Source organism: Anticarsia gemmatalis, chromosome 16 (genome assembly GCF_050436995.1).
Source record: "Anticarsia gemmatalis isolate Benzon Research Colony breed Stoneville strain chromosome 16, ilAntGemm2 primary, whole genome shotgun sequence".
Lineage (NCBI taxonomy): Eukaryota > Metazoa > Arthropoda > Insecta > Lepidoptera > Erebidae > Anticarsia > Anticarsia gemmatalis.
Window position 1 is genome coordinate 2,010,576 of NC_134760.1, and position 17,340 is coordinate 2,027,915.

At 34.6% G+C, this 17,340-nt stretch overlaps 1 protein-coding gene across 2 annotated transcripts; it reads right to left on the reverse strand.

The window, feature by feature from the left end:
* Positions 1–2,829: 2,829 nt before the first annotated feature.
* On the reverse strand, positions 2,830–14,358 carry LOC142979580 (uncharacterized). Of its 2 annotated transcripts, none has more exons than XM_076124590.1 (3): positions 14,334–14,358; positions 4,262–4,455; positions 2,830–3,900 (listed from the first exon to the last, which is right to left on the reverse strand). In XM_076124590.1, the coding sequence occupies exons 2-3, from the start codon at positions 4,453–4,455 to the stop codon at positions 3,267–3,269; spliced, it is 828 nt and encodes a 275-aa protein (XP_075980705.1). In that variant the 5' UTR covers positions 14,334–14,358; the 3' UTR covers positions 2,830–3,266. The 2 variants fall into 2 exon arrangements, with proteins under 2 accessions (XP_075980705.1, XP_075980704.1); XM_076124589.1 differs by lacking the exon at positions 14,334–14,358 and adding an exon at positions 6,102–6,179.
* Positions 14,359–17,340: the final 2,982 nt, after the last annotated feature.

A 17,340-nucleotide genomic window follows, 5' to 3' on the forward strand; every position in this document is an offset into this window, starting at 1 on the left:
CAATTATTATTTTCTTTACAATTGAATAGAACTTTCTAATCAAATCATCTATTATTTAGTTATTAAAGAAAATAATAACATGTATTTTAGTTTTCCCTCATCTTTAACACCCCTCCGAATTATACCTCGTCAGCCTGTTTTATTAAAATCAACACCATTACTAAGACCTATGTAAATGAATAAAGTATTGTTCTACTTTAAACTTACTTCGATCTTTCTCGGTACCTTTATTAAGTAAATAAGTAGTATTTATATCACAATTTAATATAAAATTACAATATACTTTATATGATACTATGAGCTTTGGTATCAACACTTCACCGCCAGTACATTATCTGAAAAGAAAATAAATGTATTTCAATTTTAAAGACCTACTAATTATATTAGATCGGGGAAAAAGTCTTTTCGCATTATAGTATGTATGTATGAACTTGTAATAAAATCTCTTTGGGTTCAAGAATCACAAATGAGTATACGTTTCATTAGGTTTCCTTCAGTGAATTCGTGAGGTACACAAATATCGAGCTTTTTTGTGTAGAGAAAAGATTTTATTACAAGTTCATACATATTACATACTATAATGCGAAAAGGCTTTTTCCCCGACCTAATATTTTAATATATGAATTACTTTTCGATTTAGCATGTATACCACTCATTTCTCACTGAGTTATTAAATTCGTTTTCAAACTGTAAGGCCATGTGTACACAAAGACACGCAAATCTTCGATCTTCGTCCCACGACCAGATTTTCATGGCGGTAGTTGATTGAGGTCTAAAATAGTTGAGTATCGAATAATTACGTAGCTTTTTGTACGAAGGGCCTAAGTTTTCGTTCTAGCGATACCTCCGTCCACCGGTGGGTGGGGAACTGTCATTAAATTAATAATTTTAAACCAGAAAAACAACTTGTTTTCGAAAAGCTTTCACTCACTTATCAAGCGACCCATCCTTTAAACTTATTAAAACATAGCTTTCCCTCATTGGAGAGTTTAGCTTTGATATTGAATTTAAAGTCATTTTCTGTTTATTAATTTTCCATTAAAAGGAAGTGAACTAATTCAAACGCCAAACCTCTTATTGAGTGTGAAAGAAAATCTTATTTTAACTGTGACGTCATTTTGTAAACATAGTGTCACGAAGAATTCACTTCCAGCAATTTCTATGGCTTTCCGTGGAACTTTAAAGTTTAGACTTAGTTTCGGTGCCCATTTTTACTACGTAATTCATATTGATTTTAACAGCTGTTTGTGGAGTTGTCATAATTTCAAGGGATAGTTTCCGTGTTAATAAGCATTTTAGTAGCCGTGTCAGCCATAACGAAATTAATTTAAAGGCTTCTTCGATTTGTTGATAAAACAGAGCGTTCTGTAGTTTACCTTTTTATGTCGTTGAGTTTTTCTCTTGCTGTTTTTCCTTCGTTTGTGTTTGGTGTTGTGTCTCTGCGTCATCGGCGCTATACTGTTACTGGTCACTGGTGTGTTACCGATGAATAACCGGTAACCTGATAATTCTATTTTTCTTAGCAGTAGTTCCAATTCTGGAAAATAAAATGTATGTAAGCAAACATCAAAAACTGCAAACATCTACTTAAACCCGGTTTCACCAATTGTGGTTAAGTATCAGATAGCTTATGTCATGGAATTTTGACAATTGTTTTCATAAACGTGCTGTCACTTTAATTAGAAGATAGGTTATCTAACACTTATTTATGTGACGTGAAACTGGCCCTTAATCTTTAACATTTAAGTATTTGGAAAATATAGTAAAAAATAATTGTTTAAAAATATTACATGCACATTTTGGACCATCCATACCGACTTTTATAGTAGGTATACAATAGCACTAGTTTCGGCAAATACTGCTATAATCTTACTACAAGTAGTTTCATCTTTGGATTAGTATACCTAAGTACTTAGGTAGCCGTAATATATTATTTTGTGGAATGCTTAATATTGATAAGAGATTGTGTCCGACAAATACTCAATTGGATTGGAGCTAGAGTTGTAAGTTTATTGAAGGTCTAGAAATATCTTATTTAGCCAAAAATATAGACACGTATACAGACTACAAGCCTACTGTAGTAGTCTTACGCCGGCTCCACACGTTGGCCCCAACGCTCGTACCAACGTTGGACTGTAAACTCGGTGAGGGGTACACGCGTTGGCTAATAAATTAGATCTGTCCCGTCAGATCGCGAGCGTTTGCGCAGATTCCTTTGATCAAACCGACACGAGACGGCCAACTACTAACGCCCCAACGTTGGGACCAATGCCATTTTCTAGATCCACACGGACGAATAGCGTTGGGACCTATATTGGGGCCAACGTGAAGAGCCGGCGTTAAAGATAACAATGTCGGACATGTAACAGATTCGGTTTATATTCTCTTTTACTTCAATTGAGATGATAATTATCATTCTTTGACTTTGTTCATAGATAGAAGTTACAGCAAAGGCATTATTGTAATTTACCAAATGAATTGAGCAAGTTAATATTTTGGATTACATATTATGTTTTATTACTCAAGTTATCTAGAGAGTAGTAGTGCCAGTCTTTACCTGGCTTCAACATTTTGCAATCAGCGCTCCATTTATATAGCAAGGTTCAGGAAAAATTATTACGTTTTCTGGGGTCCTTTACTAACTAATTTGATTAAGTCGGTATTCTAATAAAGTTGGGTATAAGTTGAGACCTTACTATCTTAAAATGTCAGAATAAAGTAAGAATTGAGAGCCTCCTCCTTTTTAACACGTCGGGTAACAAAATAATATTTAGGTGAAACTTTTTACTTTGTTATCAACTTATTATTACAGGTAGATTAAAACATCACTAACTTTAAATGCATTTTATTAACAATACCTCAAATACTTTGGTAATTAGTCAACACAATTCGATACTTTTTATTTTTTGTTATTTACAAGAACAATATAAATATGACTAGTCGGTAGGATGTCCAAATTTGTTGAAATATTTGTAGCCTCTTGTACCATTATTATTGCACCATCGTTTATTGGGAAAATACTTTGAGATAAATGCTAGCTTTATGTCTTTCTAATTTAGTTTTTCGTAATAATAAGTCGATTTTCTCATAGGCAGATAACTTATACGAGTAATTCGTTCTTTTGTCTCTGCCTTATAGAAAGGAGGCGTGATTTGCTGTATGTTATTCTTCAAATAAAGTTATTTGCTACTGAAAATGCGACCTTAGGATATTTTTTTTTTGTCATGATAAGCGTGTGCAAGCTAGCATTTATTCCAAAGCATCGTTTAATCCAAATCTAAGTCATTTGACGCCATAACCTTAATGTCTTCAAGGTCCTCACCTATTGGGTTCAAGTCCAAGAAACCTTGAGTCAGATGATCAAACAAGGGCGAAGACACTTCGAGAGGGGCATCAGTAGCTTCCGTATTAGGAGATTCCGTCGTATCATGTCCTTCATCAATGTCATTATCGCTACCACCTTTGCTGATAGCAATATCAGAGCATGTGTAGAACTGTTCCTGGTTTCCACAGCCAAGACCTTGGGTACCGTTAGAACAGACTCCCCAGTTATTCCCAGCTGTATACTGCCATTGTAAAACGCAGTGGTCGCAGGTAAACCCAGATGGAAGCCAGTAATTGACATTGTAGGAACCATCGCCTCTTTTGGGGTAGTATTTTGTGCCACCTTCTTCGAGTTCGAGGAGGTAGCCGTTGTCAAAGCACTCTTGTGTCTGGTCTTCTGGTTCTGGACAGATGCGTAGTTCCCAGAAGCCGAGGTGAGAGGCACTGAGGTACACGTTGGTGGATATGAGCTGGCCAGCCTCGTAGTCTGCTACGATGTATCCTAGACCATATTTGCCTCCTAGTTCGTGTTGCCGTGGTCGCGCCTGGTCGTACGGGTCGCCGCAAATACCGCATCTAAGAATCATAGGTTATTGTAGTTATGTAATTTAGATTATGATACCAAAATGTTGTTAAATATCTTTTAATTGTATTTTCTATCATCTATAATTAAATGGATTAAAGATTCAAATTCAATAGTAATTGATCAAAAGTTATGTACATCCATTATCCAGGTTTACAAACAGCTAGCTTTAACACCACATATTTTAACGTAAGGCGAGGTTAGGGCGTTCAAACTAACTTTAATACAAAATGTAGACGAGTTTTCGCGGTCTTTACTTAGTGAGAGGTTATAAATGGAATCCCCACGTTTCTGTAAAAAAGGAACAGAGCTAGCCTTTTTCTTTCAAACAAAATACGAATTCTCGCTACTTACTTGCCACCATTAACAGACCACTGATGGTAAAAGCCGCCGCAGTTCATGCCATCGTCGTCATAGTTAGCCGGTGACTTCGCGTACTTGTGGTCGAAGCGCCACAGAGAGCCTCTGTTGGGCGGGTCCATGAGGCGGCCGTGGGCTTGCACGTACGCCACCACGCATGCCAGGGTTAACACCGTACTCCAAGCCATCTGAGGAAACAGGTAAGGAATACTCCAAGATAATTTTTATATCCTTCCGGCCAGTATAAATAACCCCCGGTTTCTGAGTACATTTAGCGGTAGTTTAGGCTTTTTTTATAACAGTTTAATGGCTATTGAATAGATATATTCAATAGCCATTAAACTGTTATAAAAAAAGCCTCATCTGCGGTACGTGAATAGATAAACTACCGCTAAATTTACTCAAAAACTGAGGGTAAAACCAGCTCCAGCTTGTTTGATGATACCAAGTCTCCCAGCTAGTTTTATTGAAGCTTGCCAATGCGCAGTATTTTATGCTATTGTAACGGAGTATTTGCAAGGGATTTGTTTAATTATAACGCAGGAACCTCAACAATAATGCAAGAGGAGTACTAATAAGCGTTAAAAAAGTTACACAAGTCATATTAAGATACTGATTGCTGGTTACAATTATAAAGAGCGTACGTGGTTTCAAAATTTTCGCAATTCGTGGTGTAATCTCTTTTAAATCTAACTTTTCAGGGAACTGCTTAAAGAACTGTTTAAATGATCCGGGTTAGATATTCTCTTACCTTTCAAAAAAAATCAAATAACTTAAAAAAAACTGCACTATTAGGGAAAAAACCGCGTTCGCGAAAATAACTTGTCTTAAGTATATAAGTGGCAACTATTTACTGTTATCAAGACAACTGGACGTACAATAAGTGTTTTAATCAGAAAATAACGAATAAATAAGCTATCTATCTATACTAACATAATAAATGCGAAAGTCTGTTTGTCTGATACGCCTTTACGGCTTGACTGCTGATCGGATTTTGTTGAAACGTTGTATGGATATAATTTAACACCCAGGATACAGGCTACTATTTTTTTAAAACTAATATACTAAAGGCCTGGGTAGACGAGGGACTTTTGACTATCGATAAAATCAATGAATCATGAATAATATGGACAAAATGAGGTACCTTGTGTGCATTATAAAAAAGTGAGCGATGTATAATAATTATGAAGGACAATAAAGTACGCCACGATTTGTCTCTTGCACGCGCAGGCCCTAATAGGGTAAAAAGGGGATGTGCGAGTAAAGCCGCGTTAAAAAACTAGTAACAAAATATGAATAACCGTAGAATTTGTTTATTGTTTCAACAATAATACACCAAAAAGTTAATTATTCCAATTCTTTAAGAATAATAGTTAAGACAATCGATTTGATGCAGATGATCCGACTGTTACGGTTTATAAGCGACATGAAACAAACAATGTTGGAAATTGACGGTAATTTAGAGTAAAGACTCGATTTGATCACGTTTTGAGTTCAATTTTAGAGGACATTAGCTTCTTTTGAAACAACCATCTGATTTTGCTTGCATAAAAAAAAACATTTATTGTAGTTTTTCAAAGTTTAAAATACGATTTTTTTATAATAATTGATTTTTACTATACTTTATTTGTTAATACTAATTAAATTATTTATATACGTCAAAAATTAAGAATTCAAATATCCCGGTACAAAAACCGAATGCTTCAGACGAAACCTTGGCCGTCTCCTGAAATGAGAGAGGGGTTAGGCCTTGAATCTAGTTGGCAAATTCGACTTAGGGATTTTGTATCTTTCTAAAAACTGTTGCTAGAGTAAAATAAGTTTTAAAAATTACCTGAATTTTTATTGAATTCGTGTACTTTTACGTGTTTTATTCCAAAATGAAACTGAACTATTCACAAACTGATTCTTTCTCAATATTTCTACTATTATATACTTGATGTACAGTCACCAAACCTTATCAGTGACTGATAACGTGTTCTAGTGTATACAGGAATAAATAAATTATCTATATACATTGTATTTGTAAGTTTGTTTGTACATGCATGAAAATCTCAAACAAATTGCTTCAGGGGTCAGTCAAAAGCTAATAAATGGTTATGAGTAAAATAGAGTTAATATCTTTTGTTGATAATAATTTTATCCTTCTATTGTTTGCGTTATTTGTATTCTAATTGAACTTAGTAAACTGAATCAAATAATTTAATACACAGACATAATATCACGCAGTTGTATCCCAAAGGGCAGGCAGAGATGTATGAAATATACCTACGTTTCGCCCATGTCCACTACGCCAGTCCAATGTAAAATCCTACTTACTGGATACGTTACAAAAATCCTGGCTTCTATTGAGAAACATTCTAATATAACTTAGAAAATACCAATTATTATACTTTGGCTAACTCTGAAATCGAACTTGAAACCTGATGACCAGCAGTTTAAAGGAAAATTTCGGCGACCAAATCTGGACGTTTATCATATACCCAGTGTTAAATAAAAATATTTACCGGCTCTTTGAAGTGTTAATAACAGCTGTAAAGATAACATTTATCCGTATTGTAAAACATAATCCGATTCAAATCCGTATTCATCTATTGTGACTCTATTGATTTAGTATTGATTTTGATAAATAAATCAGGACGGGTAAGGAACTTTGGGCTTTTTATCTAAAACATAAAGAGTAATTGTAAATATATTAATGTGGAGCAATGACCATATGAAGAATACTCTAGTAAATAGAGGATTACTAGTAAGTAAAGTTGACGTATTGTGTTTCAATTTTGAAAAAAGCCTTTGGAAAATACCTACGGTAAACGGAAACGCCGGTAGAGGACGCCTTAAAAAACATATACAGATCATCTCGATGAGGTTTTTCAGAAAGGTCAGGCGTATAGTATCTAGTCGTATCCTAAATTCTTAGTGCGTGAGTTGTCGGATCCCTGAGCAGCTCGTATGTAAATAAACAAATAATAATTTAATAATAAATATCATTGGACAACTCACACACGGTCATTTGATTCCAAACTAAGCAGAGCTTGTACTACGGTAACCAAATAACTGATAAACATACATATACAGGGTGTCCCAAAACTCAACGATAATCCGAGACAGGATGAAAGGCCAAGTCATACCGGTTCTAGGAAAAATAAAAAAAAAATTCCATATCACTTAGTTCAGCAATAATAGACACTTTTCAAAAAAGTTGAAATTCCACAACCTTGGTCGCATTTTCAAGTCCTGTGATTACCAATGTCACAATTTTGCTGTGTTTTTTTGAATTTCGTGATCTTCATTAAATATGCTATTAATCGTAAAACAAATGAATGCACAAAACATTGTTAATTTAATAAAAAAAGTAAAGTTTTAGTGAGTCATGGTTCACAAAAATATCGTTAGTTAACTTTGACGCTTCATATTGAAAAAAAAATGTACCACACTACCCTTGGCAAGTTATTTCAAAAGTTGGCGCATTTAATCAAGATTTCAAAATGGTGCAACACTTGCCACTTTTCTTGCCATTAAAAATGTTATTGTTATTTGAACGACGAGTATCCTCGAAACTGGATCGTACGCAGTGGTACAATTGTATGGCCTCCTCGTTCCCCCAATCTAAATCCAGTAGATATTTTTTACTGGGAATGCAAAAAATAAAAAGTCTATTCGAAATCAATACAAAATCTATCAGAACTTCGCCAGAAAATTGACACAGCGTCAGAAGAAATGAATGTAAGGAATTTTGCTTGACTGGTAAAAAGATCTTTTGTACGCCGTTGCAGAGCCTGTATTCGTGCCAGAGGAAAGCAATTATTTTTAGGAAAGAGGTAATTGAGTCAGTCCATAACCAATATTTAATGTAATAAACATAATAGGTAATAATAATAATAAAAAAAGAATGAACGAACCATCGTTCTTATTCAATTATTCTCCTTAAACTAAAGTAATTCTGAATTGTTTTCCTTTGGCACGAATACAGGCTCTGCAACGCCTTACAAAAGACCTTTCCACCAGTCAAGCAAAATTCCTTGCATTTATTTCCTCTGACGCTGTGTCAATTTTCTGGCGAAGTTCTGATAGATTTTGTATTGATTTCGAATAGACTTTTTATTTTTTGCATTCCCAGTAAAAAATATCTACTGGATTTAGATTGGGGGAACGAGGAGGCCATACAATTGTACCACTGCGTACGATCCAGTTTCGAGGATACTCGTCGTTCAAATAACAATAACATTTTTAATGGCAAGAAAAGTGGCAAGTGTTGCACCATTTTGAAATCTTGATTAAATGCGCCAACTTTTGAAATAACTTGCCAAGGGTAGTGTGGTACATTTTTTTTTCAATATGAAGCGTCAAAGTTAACTAACGATATTTTTGTGAACCATGACTCACTAAAACTTTACTTTTTTTATTAAATTAACAATGTTTTGTGCATTAATTTGTTTTACGATTAATAGCATATTTAATGAAGATCACGAAATTCAAAAAAACACAGCAAAATTGTGACATTGGTAATCACAGGACTTGAAAATGCGACCAAGGGTGTGGAATTTCAACTTTTTTGAAAAGTGTCTATTATTGCTGAACTAAGTGATATGGAATTTTTTATTTATTTTTCCTAGAACCGGTATGACTTGGCCTTTCATCCTGTCTCGGATTATCGTTGAGTTTTGGGACACCCTGTATATTTCTAAATACATACTTATATAGATAAATTGACAACCAGGCTCAGAACAAATACTAGAACGTATGCAGAAGACCGGTTCAGGTCTCCGAGGCAGTTGTCACAGCAGCTTAAGGTTTAAAGCTAAGGTCAAGGAACTTCATTTCTAACTAACTAATGTCATTGACAATCAGTAGGTATTTTACAATGACACGTAGACGCAGTGACGTCTTGATTGTATAGTTTTATTTGTAGATAATATTGCATTTTTACTGCGTTATAAACAATTATTGTTGCAATGAGCGTGTTATAAGTATCACTTTCTCAGTAATAGTAGTAGGTACAGGTCATACTTCGGTTGTAGGGCTTTGATCTAGAAAGATCTATAGCTAAACATACGTGCAGGTGTAGGCAGAGATGTATAAAATACAGTCGCGTTTCGCCATTAACAATGTTAGTCCAATGTAATGGGGTTCGAGCCTATTGACTCATACCGGGCACGTTACTAAACTCCGGATTCCTATTGCGAGTAATCTTAGTTAGAAAAAGACCTATAGCATTTTGTCCGAGCTGGGAATCGTACCCGGGACCTTCGCGGCTAGTAGTAGGGTACACAGCCGAGCGCAGCCGATGGCTTATCGTGACTTATAAATTCTTATCCCACTGCTGGGCAATGGTCTCCTCCCAGAATTAGGGAAGGTTTAAACTAAGTTTACTACGCTGGCTAATTGCGGGTTGGAGACTTTGCATCCATTTAAGGACTGTTTAAATAAACTCACAAGCATGCAAGGTAATATCTCATCACCAAGTTTTCCGTTACATATGCTTAGTACCTAATAAATGTATACAAAAATATTAGTTTATTTACAAAACAGAACGGAAGGAGAGGAAGTAAATAGGAAATTCCTTTATAAACTAAATCTTAGAAAATACCTTAACCTTAGCCTAGATTCACGTCATTCACGACAAAACAAATAAACACATCTTACTAACCTTTGTCAATGATAACGGAAACAAAACAGAGAAATAAAGATTTTCAGTGACGTTTGGAATGCCTTTAGATTATACATAGGTACATAATATTAGGTCGGGGAAAAAGTCGCATTATATACAGTATGTATGAACTTGAAATAAAATCTCTTTGGCTTCAATAATCACAAATGAGTACACGGTTCATTAGGTTTCTTTCAGTGAGCTCGTGAGGTACCCAAATATCGAGCTTTTTTGTGTAGAGAAAATATTTTATTACAAGTTCATACATACTGTAATGCGAAAAGACTTTTCCCCCGACCTAATATATTATATAATCTTCTTCTTATAAATAAAAATTAATAGCCAAATATGTTGCCAAGCACTAACCTCAAGAACGGCTCAACCTATTTCACTATTTTTTTTATATTATCCCTTGAAGTAAGTTGGTTCTTACAGATGGGAAAATTAAGAAAACGGTACGAAGTAGCCCGGCTCAGCTAGTTCTAATACAAATTAGAAAAGACCAATAGTACTTTACCCGACCGGGAATCCAACCCGAAACCGCGTATTCGGCAGTCAGTATTTTTTTCTTTTCTTTTCTTTTTTAAAAAGACAACTCCCGCTCTAAGAATTGCTCTTGTGTCGCTGGGACTTTTACAAACATATAAACAACGGACACAAAGCTCAACCAGACCCGAAGCAATAATTTGTGGATCGCACAAATAATTGTCCCGTGTGGGAATCGAACCTACGACCTCCCAACACAGTGGTATCGGCGTGGCGACCACGCTACAGAGGCTATAAATGTTTAATCATTTATAACTTGAGAATTTTTGTTTGGATTCATTTATTTTTTTAAACAGGATATTACGCAAGCAAATATCACCGGAACACAATGAATCATACACAAACTATACCTAAATAATTTCCGCGAAAAACTATTTTTATTGATATAATTTATTGCTATATAACGCAACGTGTTCAACCAAATAGTAATTGATATAAAGAAAGAACGAAAACACATATTTTAAAGTATTAGTTTACTGGACTGCCTCTATGGCGCAGTCGGTAGTGTATGCGATTGCTGATCGTTAGGTACGGTATTCGATTCTCTGTCTAGGTCATTACAATTCCTCTTGGAAAGTTTTGAATAGTCATCATCATCATTGGCCTGTATACATCTATTGCAGATGATTAAGGTGGCGTCAGATAGAATTAGTGCACTTTCGTTCGTGGCTCAAAAGACCTAAGTAATTAGAATAATAGCCCGAAATATACTGGGTACGTTACATTGTAGTAAAATGCAAACAATGAAACGTCCCTGCCTACTCCTTAAGACATAACAAGTGACACAATACAGCTCTGACCACAGAAGCAATACTCAGCCTAGCCCTTTTTCCGACTATGTTGGAGTTGGCTTCCAGTCTCACCGGATGCAGCTGAATACCAGTGTTTTACATGGAGCGACTGCCTATCTGATCTCCACAACCTAGTTACCTGGGTAATATGATACCCTTCGGTAAGACTGGTTGTAAGACTTTTAAGCTTCTGAATACTGTTAACGGGTGTCAAAGACACTCAAAGATCTTAGGAAATGACAGCCGGGACCCACAATTTAACATGCCTTCCGAAACAAGGAGGAACTCTATATGCATAAGATCGTCAACCCATCCACGGAACAACCTTAGAGATTGATCCGCACGGCTGTTGTTAACTAAGCCACGAGTAGAAGCAATACTACGTATCAAAAAGTATATGTCTTCTTATGATCTATTTTTATTTTTATTCATTAGGTACTTCTAGGTATAAAAATACCTAAAAAATCATTACAAATTCGTTGTATATCCCCAGCATATAATATAGATTATAATTTACAACTAAGATTAAATTATTTCGCTTGTAAGGCTTGTAAACATGACAATGAATGCTTATCCGTTTTAGATATCAATCTAATCGGGTATAGCTCTTGATATTCAGATATCGTCATCGTTTATGAATGGTTATATTATCAAAGATAACTACGTCGTTATAAATATATATATTTCGTGGAAATAAAGTTTTTTATTGAGAGTACTAGCTTTACATGCGTGGTATTACACCACCTTCGGGCGGAATTTTCGACGAAAATCTCATCTTAATGCTCTTTTACATTTCCAAAGGAATCTTTATATCAAATTTCAACATTCTACGTTTTGTAGTTTCGGTTGTGCGCTGTTCATCAGTTTTCAGTAATAGATGAGTTTTAAATAATTATATTGATTGAGCTCAGTTTCTAGAATAGGAGTTCTTATGTCTTCACTGCGATACAAGCTACGAGCTTGGTGCCGGGACCGTGTGTATAATACACTGGGTAATGTTTAGATAGAGCAGCTGAAATATAAATTATAAATGTAGGACCTTTGATTATGATGCTAAAATCTTAATGCGTGTATGTATAATCTTAGATATTATATTCTATGGTTCGGGCGGTAGTGTAAGCAAGTGATGTCGCATTTGATTCGTTACCAATTACCATTCGTTGTAATTTTTCCAGTTGCTGATATTTATTAGCTTTATTGTCTAAAGGTCTATAACTGATAATAAAGTTAAGTCCTTGTTGTCTTCGTATAAGTATGTACGACTGAATTATTGTGATAGTGACCTGGCTCAAACAACTTACAAGCCTTGCTATCTACAACATGCAAGTCTACGCTTAAATATTACAGATTTAAAGCCCTTTCGGCGTATTTCGCCATCACCCGTATTCCTTTACTAAGTCTTTTGCTTTTTCAATTGCGTTCCTTGCTACGGTATACTGTTTTATTCAAACCCATAAAATACAATCGGCGCGCAAATCATACAGACACTTAGATCAAATAATTACTAGTAGCTACCTATCGGATAACTGACCGTTCTAGGATAAGTACCGAATTTATTGTACGGTCAGTAATAGAAAAATTACCTAAAAATACAACTATATTTTTAGCTTTAAATAATGTTCAAAGAAAACTCATTAAATTATTAAATCGATATATTATAAGATTAAAAACGTTTATTTTTGTCTATTAACTCAATCAAAAAGATTTCATTTCGATTTAGGGTTACTATAAGCGAAGAAAGTGTTGCCATTGTTAAAAATATAGCTGGCGAGTTTTTATATATTGAATAGAGATTTCTATAATAAGAAATGAATGTAAAAAATTGTGTTCGGCGTACATTCGGCCATATTAATATCTATTGTTATTTAAAAAGTAAGTTGTCTAAAAATAGAAGTTTATCGATTGGTATCAACATTTCAGTTAAATCGAATTTATTATTTTTTACTTTAATTTTAAAGAGAAATCAATTGTTACTTATATTATGAATGCCAGAGTCTGTCTGTATGTTCGTCTGGGCCACTTTCACAGCTAAACTGGTAAACCAATTTTGATAATATTTACTATAGAGATAGATCAGATACTGCTGCCCTTGCCTTAAGTGAGGTAACTAGGATAAAGCTGATTTTGAAAAAAAGGCGATTCTAGTTTAATTTTGTTTTGTTCGTATCTTTATCACTATTGCTTTACAGACAATTTTACTATATGATATTTAATAATGTAGAAAATATTATAAGGTATCAAATACTCGTAAATGCATATCACATAATAATCGAACACTAAGTTACTATAAAATTTTACGACACGGGAATCAAACCTCATCTCACCATTCAATAATAGATTTACATACACTCGTGCAACTATGTATTTCAATAAATTATTCCTCGTATTGCTGCCTAATACATACTAATCCTTAACGATATTATAAAAGCGAAAGTAACTGTCTGTCTGTTTCACTTTCATTCGCAAAACGACTGAGCCGATTTAGATGTAATTTACCTCTAGCAAGGTGACAGATCATAATACAGACTAATGTTAAAACATTTTGTCTCAAATAGAAAAAACTGTATCTCATATTGTAAAATGAAATTATTATAAGATTTATGTTTAACCGGATATATAATTTTTATTGCTTATCAAAAGGGAAGTCCCTTTCATTCATACCTATAGAATCATAAGATATCGTTAAAGGAATAGGCAAAAGATAAAACATTTTATAACGTTTTATAGCGTTTATTTCTAACAATATAAAAAAAGAACGGATAAATAATTTTATCTACTTGCTAGTACGATTGTGCTAAGCAAGTGCTAGGCAAGCGACAAAAAATATGATTGCTTTTAAAATATACATACTTAATAATTTTCAATTATTATGGCCCAATTTTCCATTATCAAATTACTTTCAATATTTTACCAAATTCTTTATTCATTTAACTGTCAAAAACGCGGTAAAAAGTAGTTTTGCAATAAAATAAAAACACTAAATGTAATTTTAATAGATGCTACATATGAACAACTATTTAATTTGCGGTTAAAGTATGTAGATTTCACGTGTCAATTCAATATCATTCTAAGTACTTACGTTTGCAATAAATCTTACATAATCACTAAACGACACACATTATTAAAAACAAATCACAAACAAACGCACATCACTTTTAATTAAAAAAGCAACTGACACTCCACAGACAACAAAAGTTTTTTTAACTTCGCGCCAAAAATACGACAATATTTTCGCGTCACGAAAATAATTTATAATTAAAATACTAAATTATTTTAAATAATAGAGCGCTTGAAGCCGACTGCGTTTAAGCGGAGGAAAATACCGACAATTTTTAACGCTCTTTCGAATCAAATAGATTTGCTTTTACTTTCTCCTAAAATGGCGTAGCCGTAGGACGAGTTGGCGCGAAATTGTCATTTGTCCATAATCTGTGGAAAATGGCGAATGACGTACGGGGATTTATTTACAGACCTATATTGTTAAACTATACTAGCAGTTTATCGTGTCTTCGTTCGCTTAGTACTATAACTTCATATAGGTAAGTAAAAAAATATAATATATTTTTGTTCTAACTTTCAGTCCCAATTTAAGCCATTAAGGGCCAAATTTTCAAACAAAAAATAGCTGATTCTTGACCTAGATTCCTTAACTAACTCCAAACAAAATTTCGCAAATATCCATCCACGGGCTTACCTACAAACAAACAGATTTTAACTTTTTGCATGACATATATACATAACCTAAAGGTACTAACCTATGTATTAATCACCATAAAGTGACATACAATAAAAGTCTATTTAAATACCTATTTTAGGTCGGACTCTGCGGTTACGATATAAGGTCTATGACCTGAATTACTCATATTTCAAAATTATTTGGTTTACTTTTGGGTACCTACATTACTCATAGTAAACCGAGGCGGAAAATGTGGCATTAATTGTAGACTATTTATATATTTAGAGAAATCCTTTTTAGGTATGAAATAAGTAACCACAACACTTCATATTCTATACCAAAGGTTTTTGACCTTTTATGGTTTTATGGTAACAGCCTTAGCAAAGAAAAAACAATCTTAGCGTCTCTCTTTACAACATAATACCATTTTTATTTATCGCCCTAAGGATAAAATCTAGAGCCTACTAGGGGGCAGTATTATCCCAGTGCCAGAACCCATTGGCTACACTAATTTAAAAAAATGCGAAAGTCTATATATATGTATGTCTGTTACACAGCTAAACCACAGACCTGATAAAATGTAACATGAAGAATTTAAGTCTCTGCTACTGCTACTTCTAGAAAAACCAACCCTTATGGCTGCTAGACACATGCCTAGCAGGGCTGTCAAATGTTTGTATCGATCGCTTGAATGTTAGGAACACGCCGGTAAGCCGAGTAACCCGCCGGCACCCTCATAGGTCATGCCGATGGTTATACCGCCGGCACTGTGTGTAGCAGCCCTTAAGCTTTATAGGGGATGAAAGCTAATATACAAACGTAATCGCGCAGGTCAGCTAGTATAACATTTCCACCCGGATTTATTCGCTTTTCACCGGAAAAACCATTCACTGACCTAATAAAAACATCACACATGATTGATAACTGTAAAACAAATGTTTATCGTTTGAGGATGTAACACATAAATCTGCTCGCGTGTGACGTTAACTACTGTTTAACTAATAATTAATATTAAACTAGATAATTAACAGTTGATTAATTGAGCAATAAGGTGATAAGTTTTTACAAAATGTATTAATTTCATGCCTTATTTGATTAGGAACTGGAACAGAAAAAAGAACGGTCGAACATTATGGTCTCAATTTAACGTGTTAAGTTCCTATTTTTTATGGTACCGTACCCAAGGCTTAAAAACGGAACCTTACTATAGTTACTACCATACTGTCCGCCTCTCTGAATATTTAATGTAAAGTGGTAGCGCCTAGACAGTTGTAATTTTCACAGATAATGTATTTCCGTTGCCGTTTTAACAATAAATGATAAAAACATATAACAAAATTCACGGCTGTGATTCCCGATTCAGGCAAAGTAGTCAAGTGTCATTGCATGTGACTAACATTATAGGGCAGGGATAGCCGAGTGGTTTAAGTTGGCATCTCCCCCGCAAGTGATCGCAGGTTCGAACAACACACCGATGGTTTTTCGAAGTTATGTGTGTATTAGAAATATTTATCACTTGCTCTAACGGGGAAGGAAAACATCGTGAGGAAAGCTTGCATGCCAAAAATTTGTTTAATACATTTATTGAGGGCATGCAAAGTCCCCAACCCGCACTTGGCTAGCGTGGTGGACTCAAGTCCTAACCCCTCCCCCTTGTTTGAGAGGAGACCCCTGCCCTGCAGTGGGACAGTAATGGGGTAAAAAGAAACAGCGAAACTTGGGTGTATTTCACCCCTGCCTAGACCTCAGAGTATAACAGGCATGATATTATATATGTCTGTATTAATAAATTTAACCCATTGGGCATTGCCAGTCTGTATTACATGTATTTAAATCTCATGTAACAAACGTGATTATTTTTGCAATTTTTTATAGTAAACGGGAACCTTAGTGCGTGAATTCGACTGGTATTTGTTCGGTTTCATTGTAAAATCCCATAACGGTGCCACAGCTAAGTAAATACTCGATTAAAATATAAATAATACATAGTGTTGTGTTGGAACAATTCGCGACAGATTGTTATTCGTCTCAGGCGCAGTGGATACCGTTACGATCTCTATAACACCATGGTGACAAGCCTCACTATTGGCCATGGTTAAATTGTTGCATAATATTGTTTGACATTGATTATATTCATAAACAGGAGGGACATTATTCATAAACAGTTCTTTATAATAGTAAGATTATCGAATTAAGTATCTAATGGAAAACTATACCTACTTCCAGCAAAAATAACAAGAGTACTTACAACTGAATGTTTTTTCAAATAAACTGTTTGGCGATTCGTAATCGGGATCCCGCACGTCTATTCACCAGGATTTGAAGATTCCGAAGGTTTGGATTGAATGAATGTGGGATTCAGAATCCCGAGGTGTATTAATCATGAAACGAATTTTAAAATTACTCCTAA

Coding starts and splice junctions, on each gene's coding strand:
- LOC142979580 (XM_076124590.1), bottom strand. CDS start 4,455: ATGGCTTGGAGTACGGTGTTAACCCTGGCATGCGTGGTGGCGTACGTG. Junction 3,901..4,261: donor TGGTCTGTTAATGGTGGCAA/GTAAGTAGCGAG, acceptor TATGATTCTTAG/ATGCGGTATTTGCGGCGACC.